The 25,182-nt window shown below is 40.8% G+C and overlaps 1 protein-coding gene across 1 annotated transcript; it reads right to left on the reverse strand.

Annotated features, from left to right (window-relative positions):
* Window positions 1–1,439: 1,439 nt before the first annotated feature.
* ARGLU1 (arginine and glutamate rich 1) lies at window positions 1,440–24,676 on the reverse strand (the record flags this gene model as incomplete). The annotated part of the gene is made up of 4 exons (XM_080689258.1): window positions 1,440–1,604; window positions 13,379–13,462; window positions 15,743–15,968; window positions 24,330–24,676. 4 exons carry the CDS (start codon window positions 24,674–24,676, stop codon window positions 1,440–1,442), a joined length of 822 nt encoding a protein of 273 aa, XP_080545384.1.
* Between the last annotated feature and the right edge of the window lie 506 nt (window positions 24,677–25,182).

Genomic DNA, 25,182 nt, shown 5'->3' on the forward strand with positions numbered 1-25,182 from the left:
TTAAAGAATGATCAAACTGTCTCAAAAATATTGGGAAGCATTTTCTCTACTATGACACATTATGCATCTCAGGTAGCATTTTTAAATCCATATCCTATTCTTGAATAAACATTTTAATACCAGTAAACTTAAAACATATGTGAAGATAAATGAGGCAGATTCTAGTGTATTAAATTTAAGAATCATCCATAAGATTCCACATGCAAAAAAAAAAAACCCCAAAACGTCCCCCCCAAAATCAAAACTAATAGACAATCCATGTAAAGTTTGTGTTTGTCTCAAAAATAACATGCAAGGATGAATTTACTACCTTAGCCTTTTTTGAATGTACAAAAGCTTAAGTTCTTTCTGATGGCCCTCTTTGAAAATGTTTCAATATTCCATAAATTTTAAGTGCATTTTTCTAGTTTTTATTAACTGTAATTTGTGGTAATACTTGTTTCCTAAAACAGAGGCACAGGTTTAAGGATTTAAATCTTTCTAGGTGTTGCTAGTCCTTTTAAAGGTAATACTTGATGTAATAATTGGTCTATCAGCATTAAGTAAATATTTGTAAAAATAGCCATTAAATAGTAATTCACAAGTATACTTAATGTACATATAAACCCTATGTTCAAAGTATAAAGGAGAGAAAAGATAGCATAGTTCTAAGATTTCTAAATTGACCATCAAAAAGTAAACCACGCTCTTTAAGACTTAACAGAACTTTAAAAAAAATTGCTTAAACATATGAATTTAAGACTTTACTTTATTCAGCAAAATCATGTATTTACACAATGGGGAATGCTGGTTTGATTTTGTCAATGAGATAAAAACAAATTGAACAGAGACAAAACTGAACTGTATATATATGTATATGTAAATATATGTTTTGTTTCAGAGTTGACCATCTGTTTCCTTACCTGTTATCAGGAACATCAAGACCAACAGTATCACAAGGACACTGATTTGACAATACACCACACAGGTCCAGTAATACCCTGGGAGTTTTCCAATGCAATCACCAACTTTTTCTTTTTTTATAAATATATAAAAAAACAAAAAGTCAGTAAAAACCAGCATTATGACGTAGTAAGCAGAGTATAACTCTGAAGTCAGTGGGTCAGTAAAAACCTTATCAGACCATCTACAATTACAAAGTGATCTGCTCTTCCTCAGACCACTGATACAGAATCCAAATGAGTGAAAAATACATCACTTTTTAGAGAATAGCAATGATCTGATAAGGATTTGACTTAATGGAAGTTAAGAGGGGGAAAAATAAAAAGGATTACAGAGCATAGCCCCTATTAGAACAAGCTAACTTTCCAGATTTTCCAAATTAAAAAAAAAAGAAGAAGAAAAAAGAAAAAACAAAAACAAAACAAAAAACCACTTCAACATGAAGCTACCATACAAAGTCTTTCCATTTTCTTTGTAAAAAGTTCAGAGTCTGCAACTCAGTCCTGGGTTTTTAATGAGAAGGACAGTTTGGGCCTGGACTTCCCCTTGCCCAGGATAATTTTTTGTTCTTCTTTTTGTTGACGTTGTCGTTCTTGTTCTAGTTTCATCCTTTCCTCATGAATCTTTCTTTGTTCTTCAACAATTCTCAACTGTTCTTCAGCCTGGAAATTAGAAGTAAAAAGTTTAACTTTCTATAACTGCCATATCTTCTAGTCATAATATTTTGGTTATCAGGTGACAAAGTACAATCAACTTATGAACATAATATAGCATGTTTCACAAATTGTGCCCAAAGTTGCAAAGTGGTAGAGGAGAAAAAGCTGAAAAAATTAAACTCTATTACTTCCTTTTTTTTATTTTTGAGGTACCGGGAATGGAACCCAGGGGCACTCTACCGTCAAACGGTACCCCCAGCCCTATTTTTAGAGTGTCTCACTGAGTTGCAGAGGGCCTTACTAAGAAGTAGCTGAAGCTGTCTTCAAACCAAGATCCTCTTGTCTCAGTCTCCCAAATGCTAGGATTACAAGCGTGCACCACCATGCCCGGTGTATGCCTTCATTTCTGAATCTCATTTTCATGAACCAAAGTAAGTGACTTTAAAAATGACATTAGTCTAAAAATGAAAAGAAACTCCTAAGCTGTCACAATGTCACAAGTATGTAACTCCCAGTACTGGAGAGGCTGAGACAGGAGGATCACAGGTTCAGACCTAGCCTCAGCAACTTAGCAAGACCCTGTTTCAACATAAAAAAGGGTAGAGTGCCCCAGGGACCAATCCCTAGGACCAAAAAAATCAATCAACGAATCAATCAAGATACGGCTGGAGGTATGGTTTACTGGTAGAACTCCCCAGTATTTCCCCATACACACAAAAAAGAATTTCTACAAATCATCTTTTGAGGTTGGCAAGAATTTTATTCTTTTACCTATGATCTATTTCTTCAATGCACCAAATAATAGCTTATCAATTACAAGGAACAAACCTATGTTATCTACCAATAATTATATTTATAATAAAGAAATATGAAAATTACGAAAAAATATCCTACTGGGGATATCCTCCCGAATGCTGGGATTACAAGCTTGCACCACCATGCCTGGCTGAACCTTTTTTTTTTCTTTTAAACAGGGTCTCCCTAAGGTAGGGGTGGTGAGGTGGCATACCCTTGTGATCCCAGTATTTGGGAAGCTGAGACGGGATTACAGGTTCTCAACCAGCCTCAGCAATTTAGTGAAGCTTTCTGCAACTTACTGAGACTCTGCTTCAAAATAAAAATAAATAAAACAGGTTTGGAAGTGTAGCTCTGAGGTAGAATGCACCTGGATTCAATTCCCAGTACCACACAAGTAAAAGGGAATATCTTGTAAATATGTAAGCAAAGAGTTAAGTTTAAGACAGTATGGAGCAGACTGGAAAACAGAAGATAAATGATGGATCAGATTCACTGTCATCAAGTAAGATTAGAGACAGTGAAGATCAGGCTGAGCTCATAGGTCTTGAGCAGGTGAGCAGGAGAATAGATAGCCCAAAAGAGCGCTGACAATCCCTCTCACAGTTTTCCTAGCTATATTTACAGCTGGCTAATGGACATCCCCCTTGGGAATCCAATATATTCTCAAAATTCAACATGCTCCAGATTTAAATTCCTGTATCCCATTCTTAAAATAAGTCAACCTTGCTAACCAAAATTCTACAGCTTTCTCTTTGCCTCTTCCTTCTTCCTCTGATAAAATTAGTCACCAAATATTTTCCTTAAAAACAATGTTTTAAGTCCCAATACTTTGAAGTCTCTAAGATATGCCATTGAAGGGTAAAAGCAAACTACCAAACAGCTTGTGGGCAGTGTGCTACCTCTGTGCAATAAGAGGAGAATAAAAGTATTATATGTTTATATCTGCCTGAACATGCATTTTAAGAACACTGGAAACATAAAACCATAACTGAATACACCTTTTGGGAATGCCGATGGGAAGTGGGAAGATGGGGGAAAATGTAGAGAAACTGGTTATTTTCCCCCTAAAAAATCCTAAACTATGAGATATTACCTAATCAAAAGATTAAAAACAAAAATTCTAAAGTAAAGTAACTTCCTTCATAAACAGAAAATACAAATTACACTGCACTGAAGTTACCTTTAGACTTTGAAGAACCAGGTCTCTTTACATGTAGGTCCACAAACAAGAGACAGTTATGAATAATGTCAAGGGACAGCTTTAATTTCTCTGGGACCATACAGCTTGACAAGAGTTAATCCCCGGTGCTCATAATATAGCACTAATTAGATGTACTTAATAATGTAATGCTTTTTAAAAATCCAGCCGGCAATATTCTGCCTTTACATAAAAATATTTGCATTCTGTTACATTACAGCATTACACTCCTTAACAAATAAGACTCATCACACAGAAGACTAAGTCATCTCATTTAAACATGGTGGTTATCCACCATGTTAAAAATTGGTCTCCTAGCCAGGTGTGGTAGCACACACTTAACATCTCAGTCCTTGGGGGACTGGGACAGGAGGACAGCAGGTTCAAAGACAGTCTCAGCAAGCAGTGAGACTCATCAAATTAGCAAGACCCTGTTTCAAAATAAAAATGGAAATTAAAAAAATTAAGGCTGGGGATGTAGATTGAAGGTAAATGTTCCTGGGTTCAATTCCCAGTACATACATACATGCATACATACATACGTACATAGGCAGGCTGGGGAGTGTGGCTCAAAGGTAGAATGTCCCGGGGCTCCATCCTGAGTACCATAATACACACATGCATACATACTTACTTCCTGTGGTTTCCTGTCCATCCCTCTGTAAATCTAATATAACTCCACACCTTACTCACTATGTACTTTTCCAAACCCTAGCCTCCCTCTAACTTGGTCCATTCTGATTTATTTTACTTGTCAGAAAATCTCCACTAACCTTCTCCCTTCTTTGGTTTCGCTCATACAGAAATCAGTACTCACATGGGGGAGGAACGGTACTTAGTCAGTGTGCCCAAGGATCATGGCGGCTCTCTTAGAGATCGAGGCGCAAGCGCACACGTACCCACTACACTGTCACGGTTGTCCTGGACATTATGCCTGGCCTCCGCGGGCCACTCACCTCTGAGAGTGACCAGGAAGAACACGCACAAGAGGGTGGACCATCACAGCCACAGAACTCCTTCCAGCTATCCCTCCCCACATCGCCTTTACCCAAAGTCTACTTATATTAGTAAACTTCTTTAGCATTTTCTATCTTATACTGCCTATATTTAATCAAAATGGTCCTTTAGCATGTCCCTTTAGCAGACAAAGATACCAAACTCTAGTCACTGCTTGAAAATTATACAAAAAAATTATAAAATGCAAAAAATTCAAAGATGAAAGTACTTGTTATCGGGAGTGATTATGGTATGCCGTGACGGAGGCAGCAGCAAGCCAGGACAGGACCCTCACTGTTCACCAGTTCACCCAGCCGGCGGTGGCGCCCCACACTAGGAACCCGAGCTTGGGAGGCTGAGACCTCAGAGCAAGGACCGCAGATCACAGCTGGCCTCAGCTACTCAGTGAGACGGTATTTCAAAATAAAGAATAACAAATAGGGCTGGGGGGATAGCTTGAAGGTACAATGCCCCTGGGTTCAATCCCCAGTACCGCAAAAAAAAAAAAAAAAAAAAAAAAAAAAAAAGTGAGCTTGTGGCATTTTAAACCTTCTAAAACACAAATCCTGATCTCAGCCATTTGTCATTTTGATTCCTTGATAATTTATATCAATGTACTTTAGATAAACAATGAATAAAAAATGTTAAAAATTAGATGTGATTAGTTCCTACCCTTAGAAATTCGCGTGAATAAATTTTTCCAAGTCACTCATCATCCATGAAGTTAAAAAAAATATTAACCCAGAAAAGTAAGGCACAAGGGTCCCTTTCACCTCTGTGGCAATTTAATAATGCTAATAGTAGACCTCCTTAGGTTACACAATATTCCAAATTTATCCTTATGGGATATCATTTGCTACCGTATTTTTAAAAGTTCATACCACACACTCCTTCTATCCCTTTGTTCCCAATCCATTTTAATTCCCTTTTTGTTACTTTCACAATCTTAAACTGCATTTGAAATACAAACTTTGGATAATGTCATCAGAGATGCCATTTAAAGTAATGGCAATGACTTCATGAAAATGCTGAGTACAGAGGGGTGTGGGGCACTGAACACAGGGTACTAAGCACAGGAGCACTGAGCACGCGACACTGAGCACAGGGGCACTGCACACAGGACACTGAGCACAGGAACACTGAGCACAGGACACCGAACACAGGAGCACTGAGCACGAGACACTGCGCACAGGGGCACTGAGCACAGGAGCACTGAGCATGAGACACTGCGCACAGAGGCACTGAGCACAGGACACTGAGCACAAGGGCACTGCACACAGGACACTGAGCACAGGAACACTGAGCACAGGACACTGAACTCAGGAGCATTGAGCACGAGACACTGCACAGGGGCACTGAGCACAGGATGCTGAGCACAAGGGCACTGCACAGGGGGCACTTAACACTGGGGCACTGAGCACAGGACGCTGAGCACAAGGGCACTGCACAGGGGGCACTTAGCACTGGGGCACTGAGCACAGGACGCTGAGCACAAGGGCACTGCACAGGGGGCACTTAGCACTGAGCACAGGACACTGAGCACAGGAGCACTGCGCAGAGGGGCACTGAGCACTGGGGCACTGAGCACAGGACACTGCCTCGGGACTCCAAACACTGTGCTATAGTGCTGCCAAAAGAAATGTGCGCCTTCAGTCTTCTTTCTACTTCATGTTCTAAGGTTCCACAAAAAGCAGTACTTTGAAGATGTGGCTCTTTTAACGTCAGTATCCTAAATTCTGCTTCCGTGGGGTCCAGATTTTTGCCTTGGTTGTTCACTTCATTTTGTATGCTTAAGTTTTACTTAAATTCCAAGCGATCCCTTGATGTTAGCTCATTGGGAATCGATATATATATTTAGCATGAGGGTCTTCTCTCCTTCCTACAACAGTCTTTCTAACCCATTTTTGCTGTCTATATACCCAATCACTCACCAAGTCCATCGATTCTTCTAAGGTTTCTAAGTACTAGTTATGGATACAAGCCCTCATCTTCTGACTAGTTTGATTCAAAGTGGTTTCTTGTTTCCAGTTTGTCCTAAAATGTCAACACACTAATACCTTATTGCTACTTAAAATTAGCATAAAGTCATAAATCACCTTTTTATCTTAATAATCAAGGAACAAGCCCGTCATACTGACGGAAAATCCTTACCTGACACTTTCTTACCACTTTATTTCAAACTCAATTAAAAATGAAACATATCTGGTGTCATATTTTTCCATCTCTTAAAATATACTACTATTAGCGATCCTAAGTACTGTGCTGTTTCAACTCATATATGCTCATTCTACTATAAAATGTTCTGTTCTCTTTACAACCATGTTCATTTCCTGAGGCTGCTATAAAAAAAAAAAAAATCACAAACTGGATGGCTTGAAACAGAAATGTATGGTGGAGCCAAAAGTCCAAAAGCTATATCCTGGGAGCAAAACTAAGCTATTGGCAGGGACATGCTCCCTGCAAAGGCCAGAATCTGTTTCCTGTTTCTTCCAGGTTCTGATGGCTGCCAGGGCCTCTTGGCTTATGGACACATCTCTCCAACCTTCAAGGCCAATATCCTCCAATCTTCCCATCACCATTTTCTGAATGTGTGGATTATTTTGGAAGTCTGACAGCATTCCTTCCTGATGTCTCTTCCTTCTGTTTCTTTCAAGTCCTAGTTGATAGTGGTCCTAACAGTATCCTCAGAAACTTTGTGGTGTCTTCATCCATTTCCTATTGTTAAATCAGAATACTATAGACTGGGCAAACTGTAAGAGGAATCATTCTCAGTTCTAGGGTCCAGGATGTCTATCACCTAGCATCTGGTGAGGTCCTTTTTGCTGTATCATAACATGGTGAAAGGAATCATGCAGCCAGAGAACATTGGTGTAACACAGGGGAGATCAAGAGATAAAAGTCACTGGCTCAAGCCTTTCCATAATCAGCACTAATCCATTCATAAGAATGGTGCTGTGACCTAGAGGTCCCACCTACCCCAGGGCAATGAGCTCTCAATTTCGCCTTGAGAGCAGACATTCAAAGCAGAGCAGTCTCCATTGTACGCCACACCTTTAGGCATAGGGCCTCCAATTGTCCTGGGGGATCTCATCCATGCCTGACTTCTGGTGAGGAAACTTGCAAGTCACAGAAGTGGTGTCTTCAGCACCAGCAAGAGCTAGTCTAGCACAGCCTTGACCTCCTTTCCAGCAAGTGCTCACAATCTTGATAGACTAGGGTTTCCCCAAACATTAAGTTCTGGTTTCTTTTAAACTTAGTTTGCTCTTCAATCTCCTCTTGCTACTTACTTCACTATGAGCAGCAAGAAGCCAGGCAGAACCTTCAACACTTAGAATCATCCTTATAAATTCTGCCAGCTAAGTGCACACACACGTAATCTCAGCAACTGGGAGGCTAAGACAGGAGAATCACAAATCTGAGGCTAGCCTGGGCAATTAATTTGGCAAGAACCTGTATCAAAGTAAAATTAAGGGGAAATAAGGGATAAGGGCAACAACAGAAGGACGTCCGGGTTTGATCCTCAGTGCTGCATATTAATATAAAATAATAGCCGTCATCTACTCACAACAAGACACAGTTCAACAAGTTTTCTATCACTACAAAAAAAAAAAAAAAAAACTTCTTTCCCTTGGTTTCCAATGGCAGCTCCTCACAGGCTTCCATGTCCCTCCGAGGAGTGCCTTTGAAGCCCATACTCCTGCCAAGTCTTTTTAAAGCGATGTGTGTGCTTTCCATCCTCTGCCCAGAATCCTTCCAGCTTCTATGTAATTCCAAAACCACACCTACATTTTCAGCGCACATTTGTTCTGGAGGCCGGAAGTCTGAAGTCAGTATTGCTAGACTCGGGTTAATGTGTCCACAGGCCGAGTGAGTCTCCTGCTTGCCTCGCCAGCTTCTGCTGGTGCCAGGATCCTTGGCCTCAGTCCACCTCACCCCATCTCCAAGTCCCCCTGTTCGTACTTCCCTGACTGTGCTGTGGTCAAATCCCCCTCTGCCTCGCTCTACAAGACATGTGATGGCATTGAGGATCCACCAACTAATCCGTGAGAAACCCCCATCTCAAGATATTCAATCACAGGAAAGAATTCCCATCCCCACAACTTGTAAGGTAAACCTTCACCAATTCTAGAAATTACGGTATGTATCGTTCTTTAGAGAAGGGGCATTTTCCAGCCTACAGCGCACATGAATTAAAAAACTCTTTGCTTCTACTTTTCTAAGAACCCTTCTCAGCTGTCTGTCAACTGCAATATCCACTTTGGTTTATTTAATACTTAAGTATGTGGATGTATCATCACCTTTCAAACATTATGTGTCCCCCTCTTAAACAGGGGAGGTACAAAGTGGTGAGCACAATGAACTTGGCAAGGGGTCAGAAGAAAGCAAACTTGCTATTAAAGCTATCTATAAATCGAAGACCTGTAATTTGCATTTATTTTAAAACTTCAAAGAATGCCCACCTATCACAATTCATTTATCCTTGCACTAACCAGCATGCTACTTATAACTAAACCTGCCAGTCTGACTCTTAGTTTAGGTGTTTACATGCAGATTAAGTAGCCAGGGTCCATACTTTAATGTTCTACCTCCAGGGGTAGTTTTAGGTTGTTCTGATACAATCTCTCACAACAGCATTTTATTCCACAGGAACATCAACCATCTTCTTAAAAGTCTGTTTCCCCTTTGAAGTAGAAGATTCACATACATTTCAAAATATTTGAGTTTTCCCCAAGCATATCATGAGAGACTTCAAAAAATTGTAAATGCTACTTTAAAACAACTTCAATTGTCTATCGTATTACCTACTTTCCAGCAAGATAGCTGTGCGTTCCCAATATAATCAAGTACTAGAAGCCAGCCTGCAAGCCAGCCGCATTGGTATTATTACTTGGTTTTACAAATCAACTGTGTACTACTCAGTACTTTATAGTTTCTTATGCAGAGACAAGTACTTTTATTTTTCTGAGGTACTGGGGATGAAACCCAGGGGCATTCTACCTCTGAGCTATACCCACAGTCATATTTTTTTATTCTTTATTTATTTTATTTTATTATTTTTGGTGGTACTGGGTTCCTGGAGGCCCTTCTACCTCCGGGCTACACTCCCAGACCAATTTTATATTTTTTTATTTGGAAACAGGGTCTCTTAAGCCAGCGCGGCTGGCTTCAAACCTGCACGATCCTCCTGTCTCCGCCTCCCAAGCTCAGGGATTGCAAGCGTGCGCCGCCAAGCCCGGCTTTATTCTTTATTTTGAAACAGGGTCTTACTGAGTTGCAAAGGGCCTAAGTAGCTGAGGGCTGTCAGCGAACCCAAGCCTCCTAATTGCTGGGATTACAAATGTGCGCCACCATGCCGAGACAAGTATCTTGATACACAGTGTGGAATTAAAATGAGTAAAAACTACCTGTGGACTACAGAGCTCTTGCTGATGATTTTCATACATGAATGAGCCCATATGACTAAACATTACAGTCATTATTTGGTCCAATTTTAAAACTTTTTTCACATGAGCCAACCAAAAACTTTTCAGAACTTAAATTTACTCTTCTGACTAATTATTTTTATGTGATCATAAAAATGATTTACATTACTTGTAGAATATATAGAAACTAGATACAAGTATAAAGTTACACTCAGGACTACAATAAGAATAACTATTCTTGGCACTTTGGCTTCTGTCTTAAAATATATAAATATACGGTTTCCAAAATATTAGGATATTATAGATATAAGTTTGTATCTGGCCATTTTCTATTTTGTATTTCCTTTGTATTATCAAATACTTTTTAAATACAGAAAAATCCACTGCATTACTGTAATTTATGTTGAACAGAGAAAATTTTAACTATTTTAAATAGTCTGGGAAAAATCATTGTGTATAAACTTGTTTTTATGAGATTTAAATTCATGAAATGAATTCTTAAAAGTAGAATCAATTTTAAGATTTTGGTTTTTACCCATTTGTTGTTACTTTCTAAAATTGTTATTCCTATTTTAATTCCTAGGGTTATCGTGTCAAGGGCTTTCTTTATGCCCTGATCAACACAGAGTACTTCAAGAAACCCAAAAGCTTTTTCAATTTGGAATCTGATATTAGAAAAAAACAAAAAGTGGGAGAGATCTGTTTCCTAATCCAGATTAGGAATACTTTCAGGAATTAGAGTAGCTACTTTTCACAGTACTTATGTATGAAACCTCTTTATGTCTACCTGCATTTTAATTAGAAACTGGTTGCCAGTGTTGACAGGTAATTAGTCTCTACCCTTGTAGGGCCCTTTCTCTAATCTGTTTTCAAAATCTCATTTCACACTGCTTTAGAGACAAACTTCTTAGCACATTCAGTTTGGTGCGCCACTACATCCACGATCTACCACACCATTACCACTTGTACCACTCTCCCAAGAGATCCCATTCCATCCACTCTTGATTTTTTTCATTCTCTCTGAATGGCCTCGTCCTGCTTCATGCCCCCTCTTGTCTGCCTCCTAACTTGATCTAACTGTCCACAAGGCCCAGCTCCAGGGGCATCTCTTCTAGGAAGGTGTCCAGGCCACCCCAGAGCAAGCAGTTCAATTACCTCCCATCACCTAGAACACTTAGCAAACATCCCCTATTTTTAGCTAATTTTTCATGAAGTTGGCTTTCCTGCCACAATACATACAATAACTTATTAAAAAAAAAAAAAACTAATGTTGTTTACTTCTCATCAAATTGCATTTCTCAATATAGACTTCAGTGAGCAGTTACCACCGGCCACTCTTCCTCCTCCATCACTTTCTAGAGTCCCGACTCTTGCTTCCCTTTGATTTATGGAAGCACACAGAACAATGGACTGCCCACGCTGGTGTATTCACCAAGTCACGAAGCAAGCACAACTCAGTCCCACCAGGTAACACACAGCCACTGAGCTACCCAGTGAAGTCCTTTAATGTACACAGCGTACGATTATATTCCTTTCACCAACACCAAATGCTGATGGGATTCTCAATGTATTTTACGTCATATTTCCTAATAAGCTTGTATAAGATTAGAGAGCAGCACTCAAAATGGAAAAGGAAAAATATAATCAGAAAAGTTAAATGAATACCTTGCCATCACCTTTTTATATTAACAATTTGTGTCTCGTCTTACACAAAAGACAGTCTATTTACCCTGCCAGCATGACAAGCAACAGAACCAAAGGAAAAGCTCCTTCACCAAAAACAATTCCGTGTCTCTAACTTCACTCAAAACAGTTAAATGCGCTGTCAAGTTCTAACCAACTTTCTTAAGTTCAAGCCTCTTTCCCCTAGTGCCGCCTTTCACTGCATTTTAGAGAATTATCAGCAACAGCGTCACTCCCTAGTCTCTATCGGGTCACACCTAAATCCAGACACTACACAACAGTGCTAGTGCTAAGTGTGACCCACAGGCTAGCAACAGTGTGCAAGCCATACCCAACATACAAGTAGAAAACAAGAATAATCCAGGGCCATTCTACCTATGAGCTACACCCCCATCCCTATTTTTTATTATTTATTTATGTATTTATTTTGCAGTACTGGACATGGAACCCAGGGGCATTCTACCTTCGAGCTATACCCTGAGCCCTAGTCTTTATTCTTTATTTTGAAACAGGGTCTCACTGAGTAGCAAAGGGCCTAAGTAACTGAGGCTGTCTGCAAATTGCAATCCCATCTGTCTTCCAAATCCTAGGATTACAAGCATGCGCCACCCACACTCAGCTTTTTATTATTTATTTAATATGGTTGTTTTGTTTTTTGGGGTTTTTTTTCGTGGTACTGGGGGTAGAGCCCAGAGGCTTTCTACCTCCAGGAAATACTCCCAGACCTATTTTATATTATATTTGGAAACAGGGTCTCACTAAGTTATTGAGATCTTCACTAAGTAGCTGAGGCTAGCTTCGAACCTGTGCGGTCCTCCTGTCTCAGCCTCCCAAGTGTGGGGATTACAAGTGTGCGCCACTATGCCCAGCTATTATTTATTTTTGAAACAGGGTCTTACTAATTTGCAGAGGGCCTCACTAAGTAGCTGAGGCCAGCTTAGAACCTGGGTTCCTGCCTCAGCCTCCTGAATGCTGGGAATACAAATGTGCACCACCAAACCCAGCTCGGTTTATTACACTTTAAAACTTGTTCTTTATGACCTTTACATTTCTAACATGTAATTACTTAAGTCTCTGTATCTGTAGACTAGGAATAGAAAATAGAATTTATTACTCCAGTATACTTGCTCAAATATATTATCTCTTATGGTTTGGACTGAAAGTGTCCCCCAGGCAATTAATGCAAAGTAAAGTGCTATACACAAATGAGTGTAAATAACTCCACAATTTTGCTGTTAATTTTTTAGGTATAGAGAACTGTGAATAAGCTTAGGCTTATTCTCGCTGGGCATTGTGGCGCACACTTGTAATCCCAGTACTTGGTAGGCTGAGACTGGGGGAATCACAGCTTCACAGCCAGCCTCAGATACTTAGTAGGGCCTCTGCAACTTAGTGAGACCTTGTTTTAAAATAAAAAATAGGGCTGGAGGTATAGCTGGGAAGTATAATGCCCCTGGGTTCAATCCCCAGTACCACCACACACACACAAAAAAAAACCTCTCTGAATTGAATCAGAAGTAAAAACCCATTCAACTAGCCCTATTTTTGCCTTGAACCCAATGTCTTTAAAGTAGCCCTGAAAATAGCCACGCCCCAAAATCAATTTATAAAATGCAAAATTACTCACATAACCTGAAAGAAACCCCAAGCCACGACCACCCCTGCACGCGCCCTCTCCGTACCAGTTTGGCTTGTGCTTCTGCGATTTTTCGGTTATTCTCTTCCAGTATTCGTTCTAGCTCCTCACGTTTTGCACGTTCTTCCTCCTAAAGGGGAGGACATGTTAAGATATTAGAAAAACAAAATGTTTATTTTTATGTATAATATTTACTAATCTTCCTCTGAACTTTTTTTGATCTATTTACAAGGTAGCTTTATAGCTACCTTCTGTCTGACAAATGATAAACTGTGCAGCCACTAAAATTGGTTTCTAGCACTAAATTTAAATCATCCCTCCCAGTCCAAACAGCAACCGACTAAACCCTCCCTAATGATAGTTTCCTGGCAATTATTACTAACATTTTAATATCACACAAATCAACAAGGACAACTACAAAACTGGATAGTATTTACCAAATTAAAAAAATAATATATAAAATATAAATAAAGTGAATATTTGTCTCACCAATTATGTATACCTACGTATTCTTTACCTATACTCCTTTAATCAGCATTAAAAGTTGAATATTTACTGTCTTGTCCAGTGTCCTGCAGAGTGTGCTCCTCGGCTGCCATACGCGCCAGCTTCCTCTTTAAAATGATTTGTACTGTTAGCTTGGCAATACCTGCATCAGCAGCTCAACCATTTATAAAGAAACAACATACAAGGAAGGCTGAGCTGAGGAATGCAGATGTTTATGGTAAGAAGGAACAAAAAAATGTAATTCATCATTCCTAAGGCAAACAATTAATAAGAAAAATACATTTACTGTTAGTGAAAAATACAAATGGTAATCCATACTTCATGGAACTAAGGGCTTCTTCCATGGGGAAAATGGACTTAACATTCAGATGTCGACAATTTCTAAAGGCAGCTTATACTGTCATCTACAGTCTGAACTCAAATTCAGGAATCCAGGGGATGCATGGTTAGGAAGTAAAATTCTGTAGTTTACTTTTGCTTGGAGAATTTAATGAAATTTTATAATGCAAACTGTATGAAGACTGCTGGATGATTTGGGCAGTGTTCAGATCACAGCATACATAGTCAAATAATTTTAAAATTTGAAAAGACTTGTCAAGGGTTGTGTCCGTGTTAAAAAAAAAATTGTTAATATGAAACAAAAAGCAAATGAAGAGAAAAAAATCTTACTATGATTAATAACTCGCTACAAGACAGCACAATTACTCCAACATATCTTCATTATTCAAAAGCACCAACATAAATAAAAATTGCATACATTCAATTCCATAGACTGGGAAATCCACTGTAAATATAGACAGGTTTATCTAGTTAAAAACAGGACAAGGGAAAATGCATTTTACCAGCTAAGCTTACTGGAAAGCAAAGAGATTTAACACTAAGTCAACTTGTCCACAATAATGCCAGCATGAAAAATTACCATAAGTCAAGTATTTTAAGTAAAATATTTCAGGTTCAAGAATTGACTCTAAGATTTTCTATATCACACCGATAGGATTCATAGCCAATACACAAACTACGTTGATGGACACTCAGTGCTCTCAAATAATTGGCCTTGAGAGTCCCAGTGACTTTCACCGAGTTTTGGAATCCTGGAGTAATCATGCAAACAAGCCATAAAGCTTCAGTAGCAAATTACTGTCTCACAGAAAGACATTTTCAACTTCTGCTCCAGCTGCTGATAAAACAAATCATGTGTTTAGCTTGACTCCAGACAAGGACAACCTGTTCCTTCATAACTCTCTAGAGAAAAAAAGGAGTTGTTAGTAGTTTCTAAAAAAAGTGGATGAATATTCTGGACATTTTTCCTAAAAAGATTCCTTGAAACACATTAGGAAAATGGAGGGCCTTATGATCAGAATGCTAGAATTAGTCCACTGTGTTGAAGCAGGATTTGGGGGAGAAGGTGGGGGATGAGAGAGGAAAAGAGATGAGTAAGAAATCCTATTTATCAAAAGCAGGTGCTGTCGCTCAGTTAGGCCCTGCTCTTTGTAATCTGACTGCAGGCAAAAGCCTCTCACAGTCTGGTTGATAAGAGTGATAAACAGAAAAGAATATACGACCACAGGTGGATTTTGAACCTTTTCCCTTTACCACTCCCTGGCTCTCCCACCCTCCCAGAAAGAATTAAGTCCTGCAGCCATGGCAAAAGTTTCAAACACTTCTCAAATATGTAAGCCAGTTCTGGTAAATTAAAAAGTATCCTTGAATGAGTTTTATGAAAGTAACTTTAAGTATCAGTCAAGCGCTTCTGAATAGGCTAAAAAAATTAGCAGCAATGTAAGTTTAGATGAGAAAGGAATTAGATAGTCTGTATTCCATCTCTTTCTGAACTGAGCAGGAGGCACACCGACTGAAAGTTTTGCCATGGACTGTCTCTACTTTCCAAACGACCGAGCGTTACCTCTCTAGCCTTCTGTGCGGCAAGCTCAGCTTGTCTCTGTCGCTCGAGTTCTTCGAGCAACTGCTTTTCCATGATGCGCTTGGCCTCTTCCACCCTCCGGAGAACTTCGCGCTCAATCTCATCCTTCCTTTTCTCCAATTCTTCCTCTACCCTTTTGGCCACCAACTCTTCTACTCTTCGTGCCGTTTCTTCCTCGATGAGCTTTTCTTCTATTTCCTGCTGTCGACTGGCAAACAAAGTAGAAAAAAATTTACTTTGAAAATATTTTTAAAACCTAAAAATTAAAACACTAGCATCAAGTACACTAAATCACTGAGCCTGGTTTTAAATATTATATCCTGGTGTTAATACAGAAATTCAAATAAATATAAAACCTCCTCACACTGGCGTTCCTAGAAGCCCTTCTACCTCTGGGCTACACTGCCAGACCTATTTTATACTTTATATTTTTGGAAACAGGGTCTCTTAAGCCAGCGCGGCTGGCTTCGAATCTGCATGATCCTCCTGTCTCCACCTCCCAAGCACTGGGATTACAAGCATGCGCCACCACGCCCGGCCCCCTTAACATTTTAAATACAGAAACAAGGGTATATACAAAGAGCCTAACTCACAGGTTTCCATTTAGGAACTGTAAACCTGAAATAGGAATTCTACTTTTGTTACCAACTTTATAACAAAGACAAGCTGTTAAGATACATGTATTTGCTCACTGGCCAATCAACTCAGTCTAAGGGTTAATCTACAGAAACTCAGGAGAATTCACTAAGTGCCTGGCAATTCACACTAGTTAAATTCATTTGTCCTTTCCCCTTAAACATAAGATGGAATAAAAAGACTGGAAGAATGAAGTAATAGCATTGTGAACACTATGTAACTGTAATGCAAAATACTGACCAAATTAGGTTCTGAACTTTCTATCTTCTAACTGAGCATTTCTTTCTTTTGCTAACTAATTTTCAGTTAAAAGCTCTTTTGGAGATAGGAAAGTAAAAAGGTGGAAATATACTTTCTTATCAAAGCCTAATAAAGCATAATACTGTGTTAATAATTTTAATACTATAAAGCAACTTAGTCACTCAAAATCCTGTCTTAAACATACCGATGTTTATCAAGGCACTATCTTGGAAATCCTATACATTTTATACTAATGATATCCACTAGTCACGTGGCTAGTCTGAACCAAATATTAGTTCTAAGAAAAACATAAGATCGCAAGTATTTTTAATTGAGACTAAACTGAAATTCATTCTACTGGTTTCTTTATAACCAGATGCTGGAACATTTTATACTGAATTATTTTGCTCACATATTTCTATTGAACAGCATACTGAGAGAATATTTGTGCTGAATGGATAAATTCTGAGGGTCTTGAAATACATCTAAATACTAAAAAGACAACTCACTAATGCTTCAACTGTCTCACAACCCACCAAACTAAATAAAACCAGCAACTTTTATACCTACTGACGACTCATTTGACATACATATGTATGAGACAGCCGTTCAATTCATACGTTTAGTACAGACTTTCTAGTTTCTTTGTGACCTTTAAATACCTCAATCCACTTCGACTCAATTCTATTCTTAAGGGTGATTCAATTCCCACCCAAGAGTTTACATCAACTAGTTACTCATTCATAGTGATGCCACCCTAATACCAATGTATATTCAAATTTCTGATTCATTTTTACTTTCTACATTTATCCTCTACATCTATCAAAAAGACAGCAGGTTCTAGAGAGTTTACTTTCTCTTAAGGTCCTGTATATTTGAAAAGTCAACTCTGAAGATTCTTTTATTTGCTTAAAAAAAAAAAAAACTTCCCAGAACTAAATTTCAAAAAATGCATATGAAAGTCCTAGACTTACCATGCTACTTTTCTTAGCTTCCAACTAACTACAGGATTAGGGTAGCTACAATAAAGAGCCAATGCTCTCCACTGTGTTAAAGACGAATCACAAGAAGCATTTTAAAAAGTGACTTCAATTCAATGGAAATTAAATGATACTCAATATGAAATGCCTCCCTATTTTATACAAAGAGAAGGAAGAAATATATGAAATGACCAAAGACGCCAAATGCTGAACATAACAATGGGTACAGAAGCGCAATAATAGTCTACTTCCGAGTGTACAATCTTGGCATATTTAAAAATATGCACATATACCCACATACTTTTGCTAGTTGATTCTTATGAAACCAGTAAATGTAGAGAAGCTAAAAAGAAACTTTAAAGCACAGTATGCGGCAACTCTTAATTACCAATGTTAAGGGAAACAGTATTACTCAAAAGAAAGGCAATGTAAAAGTTCAATTAAAACTTTCTATGCAAAGTGGAAAGGAAGGAAAATATAAGGCTCTAGGTTAGCTCACCAGTAGAAAAGCTTCCAACTAGGCATTTATTAAAAGTGGGAGAGGCCTGAGATACATTCAGGGTTTTGGTCAGGCAGTCACACCATCTCTGAGCAATAGCACAGACACTAACCGGGCATTTCCATATAGTAAATCCATTAGAAAACACACCAAGAAATTTCAGTTTATTACTTACAGCAAACCCCAAATCAGCAATGATGCCTGCTCCCTGCACTTCCACTCCCACCTGATCCCACCACTCTCAGGGCCAGAGGACAGGGGAGCAGACGTGGAGCTGCTACGCTGACCCGGAGTCAAACTGAACCACAGCACAGGGTTTTATAGCCCAAAGGGAGGGCAAGGGGAAGTCCCAGGCAGGGAGGGAGGGTGTGAAAGGGACCCCTGCAGTTTCTCACAGGCTGCTTATCTCCCTTTGTTCCTGGAGGGCCTGCAGGGCATCCCACCCTGACTGCCTTAAATGAAGCCTGGCTGATGGGTCCCTAAGCAAAGGACAGCAAGGTAAGGGCACCCAGCCAAACTGTTCCCAAACGAGTACTTCAAGAAGGTACTTTTTTTGCTGTTATTTTTGGTAGAACTAAATATACTACTTCAGAATTCAGGAAAAAAAATTACCATCTATTTTTAGAACCAGTGTTTAAACATTTAAAGCACAATACCACCTTATCCCACACACTTAATCCAGAAAACCAACAGGCATACATAGATACATATATATATATATATATATATATATATATATATATATATATGATATATATATTATATATATATGAATTAAGCATAAGTTCACCTTTACTTTATTATCACCACAATTTGATCACCATAATCAATGACAGAACCACTGTTATAGGCTTACTCCCATGAGGCATTAGAACTTTCTTGAAGGGGAGGGCAACCAAAACACTTTAGTGTCTGGTCCCTGAAACACTTGATATGGGCACTGTCACCTCACCCACCACCTTTTTGGGGGCACTAGTGATTGGTGAATTGGGGGCTTTCTACCTCCAAGCTTCATCCCCAGTCCTTTGTACTCTGAGTTGGTGAGGCTGGCCTTGAACTTGTGACCCTCCCATCTCAAGTACTGGTATTACAGGCGTGCAACAACACACCAGGCTGTCATCCTTTCTCAGACTTTTCCACTCAATTCTTGTTACCAAAAATCTGTGCTACTGTTAACAGGGTTCAATAAAAATCTTCAAGTGTTATTCAATGGAAATGGTAGCGTCATGTCTTTCATTCTTCAGGATTTTAAGACTACTCATAATCAACTTAAAAACATTAAGTATTAAAATGTGAAAGACACAGCACTTCAGAACTATTAAATCAGAGTGTGACTTAATATAGAGCAAGTGACACTATTATTTTAAGACGTCTTTAAATTGTGGGAACCCAATCCCAAGGGCTCACTTCTAGGAAGTGACGTACAGTTATTAGCCAACAGTACTTAGTACTAATAGGTACTAAATACCATTCCAAGAGCTTTATACACCGTGAAAGCATTTCAGTGGCACATGTATTCCTAAGAGGTGGGCACTGATGCCCTAATTTTTAATGAGGAAGCTGAATCTGAGGAGTTTGAGTTTCTGGATTCAACACAGTCAATGTGTGACTAGGAACCTTGGAACACTTCACAGCTAATGATCTTAGAAGTACTGTACTGCCCTACACTGTTTCTCCAGGACAATCGTGACTGGCAAAGATATTCACAAGTAACTACCAAAATGACTAGTTAGAAATAAAAAAACCTATAAAAGTTCTTATCAATAGCTAGGCCTTTGTGCTGTCTCAAAGCACTAGCCTCCCAAAATGTATAATTCCACATACTAAATCTGATTACAAGTTCTTTGCCCTTACAATGAGCTCTTCACAAAGTCTTCTAAAAATCACTAAGTACATCTCAGAGAAGTTTCTCTCTTAATTTAGAAGGCTATTAATTTGTCACACAGTTAAATACTAACAATATTCAAGCCTATATAGGAAAAGATAAAGTTACTAGACCATTAATATTTTCCTGATTTGCTCCAAGTAATTCTTAGCTGTTCAGTTTTTCCAGTTAATATAACATGCAAATAGTCATCTCAGAAACAGGGCAAGAAAATAAATGTTAATACCTGTAGTCAAGAGAGGGAATCGCAGAGAATGGCTGGACACACAGACTGGAGACAGCTCCAAATTTAATTTTAATCTTGAATTAGCTATCAAAAAAACAACCTAAAGGTCTACCTTTTATTGAATCAAGACTGTAACTCATAAATTCACATCTTAAACTCAGCAGGCTCTCTGATGGCATGTAGGTTTGTTAATAATATTATAAAGACCCTTATATGCCAAGCATTATGTATGAAATACAACTTCTCCAATCTTCACAATAAGCAAGACAAGTATCTCCGCCACAGAGACAAGAAAACAAGTTCAGAGGCAATTTATTGAAGGCCTCACTCTGAATTACAAATGGCAAAGCAATCTTGTCTCCAATGGTACCAGACTTCCTGAATGCTTAAACCCAAAAAATGGCTCTAACTTTACTGTTTCTCGACACTAAATATTCTTCTAGTTTCTCCTCTGCTTCCACCATGGCAAATAAAAAAAAAAAAAAAAAAAAAAAAAAACACCGCAAATACATTCCCTAAGGTCCGTTCAGTCCCTGAAACCACGTGCTTTTCCCTCTTCAGGCTCTCCCTGGGTTATTCCAGGCATCCTCAGGGTTTCACATGAAAACCCCATCTCCCTAGGTTTCAGTCCCACAGAAGCAACTTAGATAAGCTCAGAACACCCAAAAGTAGCACCCACCTTCCTTCATCAGTACTCACGTTTCTGACTTTTCAGCCCTCAGCAGACACACCACAGTAAGCATTTGCTGGGTGATTTGTAATAGTCACATTTTAAACATGAGAGCCAACATTAATGCTTCCTTGCCCTTATGTGGTATAAACAATTTGACAAGCTCCAAATGTTACTTAAACAAGTAACAACTGCCTTTACTATTCTCGCCTCAACTTCCCGTATCTATCTCTTGACTTCATTTGCATCCTATCCAACTATCAGTGATCTTTTTGTTGTTTTCTTTATTTTGGGGTTGGAGATTGAGCCCAGAAGCATTCTACCTTTGACTTTCATCCCCAGCCCTTTCTCTTCTTTACTCTGAAATAGAGTCTAAGTTACCAAGGGTCTCACTAAGTTGCTGAGGCTGACCTCAAACTTGTGATCTTCCTCTCAATCTCCAAGTACTGGTATTATAGGTGTGTACCATCACACCAGACTCAGTCAAAGATCTTAAAAAGGGTGGGAAGCCAGGCTTGGAGGTGCACAGCTGGAATTCTAGAACTTGGGAGACTAAGACAGGAGGATCACAGGTTCTAGGACAACCTCAACAAGTAGTGAGACTCTTAGCGACCTGGTGAGACCATGTTTCAAAACAATATATATGAAACAGGGCTGGGGTTGCAGCTCGAGGTAGAGTGCCCCTGAGCGCAATTCCCAGTAGCTCCCCCACACACAAAGGAGTGAGGGTACGATGCCATTTAGCTGCTCAAAATCTTTCCTATTTCTAGGATGAAATCAAAGCTCTACATTAGGACACACAAGAACCCTCCAATGATTTCCAGCCTCTATTACCTTTCATCCTTCTATCACTTTAGTAGTTATAAACTTCATGTTGAGCCAACAACATCTCATTATCTCACTTCGAGACCATTTCCTTTCATACTTTTTATTTTGGCAATGGTGGGAGAAGGAGGCTCTTTTGTAGTTCAAAAATATCCACTCGTTCTTCAGGACATCTAAACCTACCCAGCATATTCTTTAGCAGTCACATAATTATCAGTGAACTATGTTGTCATCCATCTGTTGTCTGTCTTTAAGCTAGATCAAGCTCTCAGAAGAAGCCAATCACCTTTGTTAGCAGCATCTAGCACAATGTCTGACTCTTGCTAAATGATCAATAAAATACTAGTTACATGACCACACTAACCAACAGGGATTTGTAGACAACTGCTCCACGCCCATTCCTAACAAGCGCGTCTTTCCAGTGCTTTCTAATGCATTATTCTAAGGCCAGGCATTAGACGGTATTAAGCAGTGTCTGTGGCACACAGGAATTGTGTTTAGGTGGCCATTACCCGTTCCCCCTTTCCCCTCCTACACACTAAAGGCAGTCTGTTTCAACCTAGAACCGCACAGCTGCTCTCTGCCATCATTTCAACCCTGGATTTCTCCTCTGTCATCCACTATAGACTGCTAAATGCGTCTAATTATTCTCTGCACATCAAGTTTCCTTTCACTTTTCCAAGTCTTGACTTTTCAGTGAAAGGCAAATTAACTCTTTAGAAGTCTCCTTTGTTTTCACATGGGAAAAAAAAACTCATCTCAGAGATGTTTCAGCTAATTTTTCACATTTCCTATTGATAGTTGAGAACTGTATCTTTGCAGCTAAGGGTCTACAAAGACCCTTGCTTGGGTATGACAGTTCAAAGGGGAGAAAATGTTTAAGAGCTGCACTTGTTTTAAAGGAATGCTGACAGCAAAACAGTAGCTATGCTTTAGTCCCCTACTTTTAGTAATTTTGCTTCTGAAAACAAGGTCTGCTAGAAAATCTACAAACTACACACCCAGGCAGAGTAAAATATACCTTGGACAATTCCATACACATAAAGTCCTTTCAAGGAAATCATAATTTCATCAATGATCCTGCCTCAAGAGCACTTTCTTGATATTCACTGAAGGACGTACAAATAAACGAGTTAGCATTATCTCTTAATTCTACTTTTCCATGTGCTTTTGAGAATTGAATGTCCCCCCCAAAATACCATAATCTTTTAAGAAAATAATATTAACGTTCTATCCTTTTGTTGTTGTTGGGGGGGGGGGTTTGAAATGTTGCTGGGCTGCCATCAACTTCCAGATCCTTTTGCTCCAGCCTCCTTAGTGGCTGGGATTACAGGTGTGCACCTTTCTGCCAGGCAAAGCTCTACATTTCTTTGTTTTTATTATTATTATTATTATTATTATTATTTATTTATTTATTTTTATGGTACTGGGGGTGGAAGAGGCTTTCTACCTCCGGGCTATACTTCTAGACCTATTTTATACTTTATCTGGAAACAGGGTCTCACTAAGTAGCTGAGGCTGGCTTCGAACCTGCGATCCTCCTGTCTCAGCCTCCCAAGCGCTGGGATTACAAGCATGCGCCACCACGCCCGGCTCAAGGCTCTACATTTCAAAACCAAAAGTTCATTCAATTTGGGTTGTTCACATCTACTCTCATATCCAAGGACACCTGAGAGGTGACTTTGACTGTACACAAACAGAATTCCAAATGAGGGTCTTACTGTAAACTGATTTTTCCTACGTACATACCAAATATTCTAACGCTTTCTAAACACGCACACTACAGTGGGGGAAAATGACAGGCTCGCACATAATTGCTAGAATATAAAGCAAGAGTAAAATATAAAAGGGGCAGGCAGTATTTGGAAAGCTGGGTACACACGTGAATTCAGGGGCCAAAGGCATTCTAGAGTACCCTAAAGATTTGTAATTTTCTTTTGTCTTTACATCTCAAAGGGAGGGGGCGGGGATAAAGGCCCTAAGAAAGGAAAGAGTCAGCCACATCTTTAACAACAGAGGCAGACTAAAGTAAAACTATCTTCTTTTGGTGGCCCACCGAAAGTGTCTTTGAGGCCAGTTTTCAATTTAAACTTCAACGGAAGGCGGCTTCTGGCCAGCTGCAATCCGAATCCCAGGGGCTAATTCCTCTCCCTGCTTCTGCAAGTGGGCTAGCGCGCGCGCAGCATCCACGCTTCGGGGCCAGCTCAGTCCCGCCTCTCGCGCCGGCGCAGCGCTCCGACCTCGCTCGCTCGCTCGCCACCCCTACTTCCGGGACTCTCCCCGGTCTCGCGCCAAAATCGCTAAGCCTTTCCTGCTGGAGCCCCGCGGTCTTCCTCCGCAGCCACCTCGTGGGTCTTTCGCGCCACACCTCTCGGGCTGGTTCTGGAGTTCTTCTCCCGCCATCTCCGGGATCGCCGCGCTCTCCCGCACCCAGCTTCCTCCTCTTCGAGCCCCCACTCCCCGTCCCGCATCTCCCCATCCCCGCAAGCCCACTCTCCCTCACCCATCTCCCCATCCCATCCTCCCCCATAGGACTCCCACCCCCCGAGCCCACGCTGCGGCACACATCCCCCATCCCCGCACCCCTCTCCATCCCCCCGGCGCTCACATCTTTCGCTGCCGCTCGAACTCGGCTTTCTTCTCCTCCTCCTCGCGCTTCTGCTTCTCGTCCAGGCTGCTGCGCTTGCTCACCGTGCGCCCGAAGATGTCGATGCGGTCGGGCGGGGACGAGGCGCGCTCCCGGTCCCGCTCGCGCCGGGACACCGCCGTGTTGGTGGAGCGCGAGCGGGACCGCGACTCCCGCCGCCGGTTGCGTTTACTCTCCCGGGACTTGGAGCGTTTGCGCACGCGCTCCTTGTCCCGCGAGCGCGAGCGCGACCGGCTGCGCTTCTTGTTGTGCTTGCTGCTCTTGGTGTGCTTGGAGCGGGACGAGCTCCGGCTCCGGGACCGGCCCATCCTGGCGGGCGGCGCTCGGGCTCCCGCTCGACTCGGCCCGCACGCGCCGGCGCCTCGGCCCGGGGACGCCGCCTGGCCCTCCCGCGGAGGCCCGAGGACGGGACGCTGGCCGCCGGCGGCCCTGCTGCCGCTCGCCGAGGTCCTCAGCCGCCGCGAAGGCCGCCTCCGACCAGAAGGCCGCAGCGCACGGAGGCCCAAAGATGGCAGCTGCGGCTGCACCGGCCGCCCTTCCCACAATGCCCTGCGCGGAGCGTGCCGAGCGTGAGCCCCGCCCCCGGCGGAGGAGCGACGGCCGCGGGCTACTTCCGCCGGCTCCTGCTCTGCGCTCGGCTCCTTCCGCCGGCCCCCGCCCCGCGCTCGGCTCCTTCCGCCGTCTCCTGCTCTGCGCTCGGCTCCTTCGGCTGCGCCCGATGGTAGCCAGAGACCCGAAAGAGAGAGCTATCTTTTCTTGAGTGTAGTTTTTTGTTTTCAAGCAAAATGCCTACGCCAGAGAGAAGGAATTTAAT

Source organism: Muscardinus avellanarius, assembly GCF_963383645.1.
Source record: "Muscardinus avellanarius genome assembly, chromosome: 2".
NCBI lineage: Eukaryota > Metazoa > Chordata > Mammalia > Rodentia > Gliridae > Muscardinus > Muscardinus avellanarius.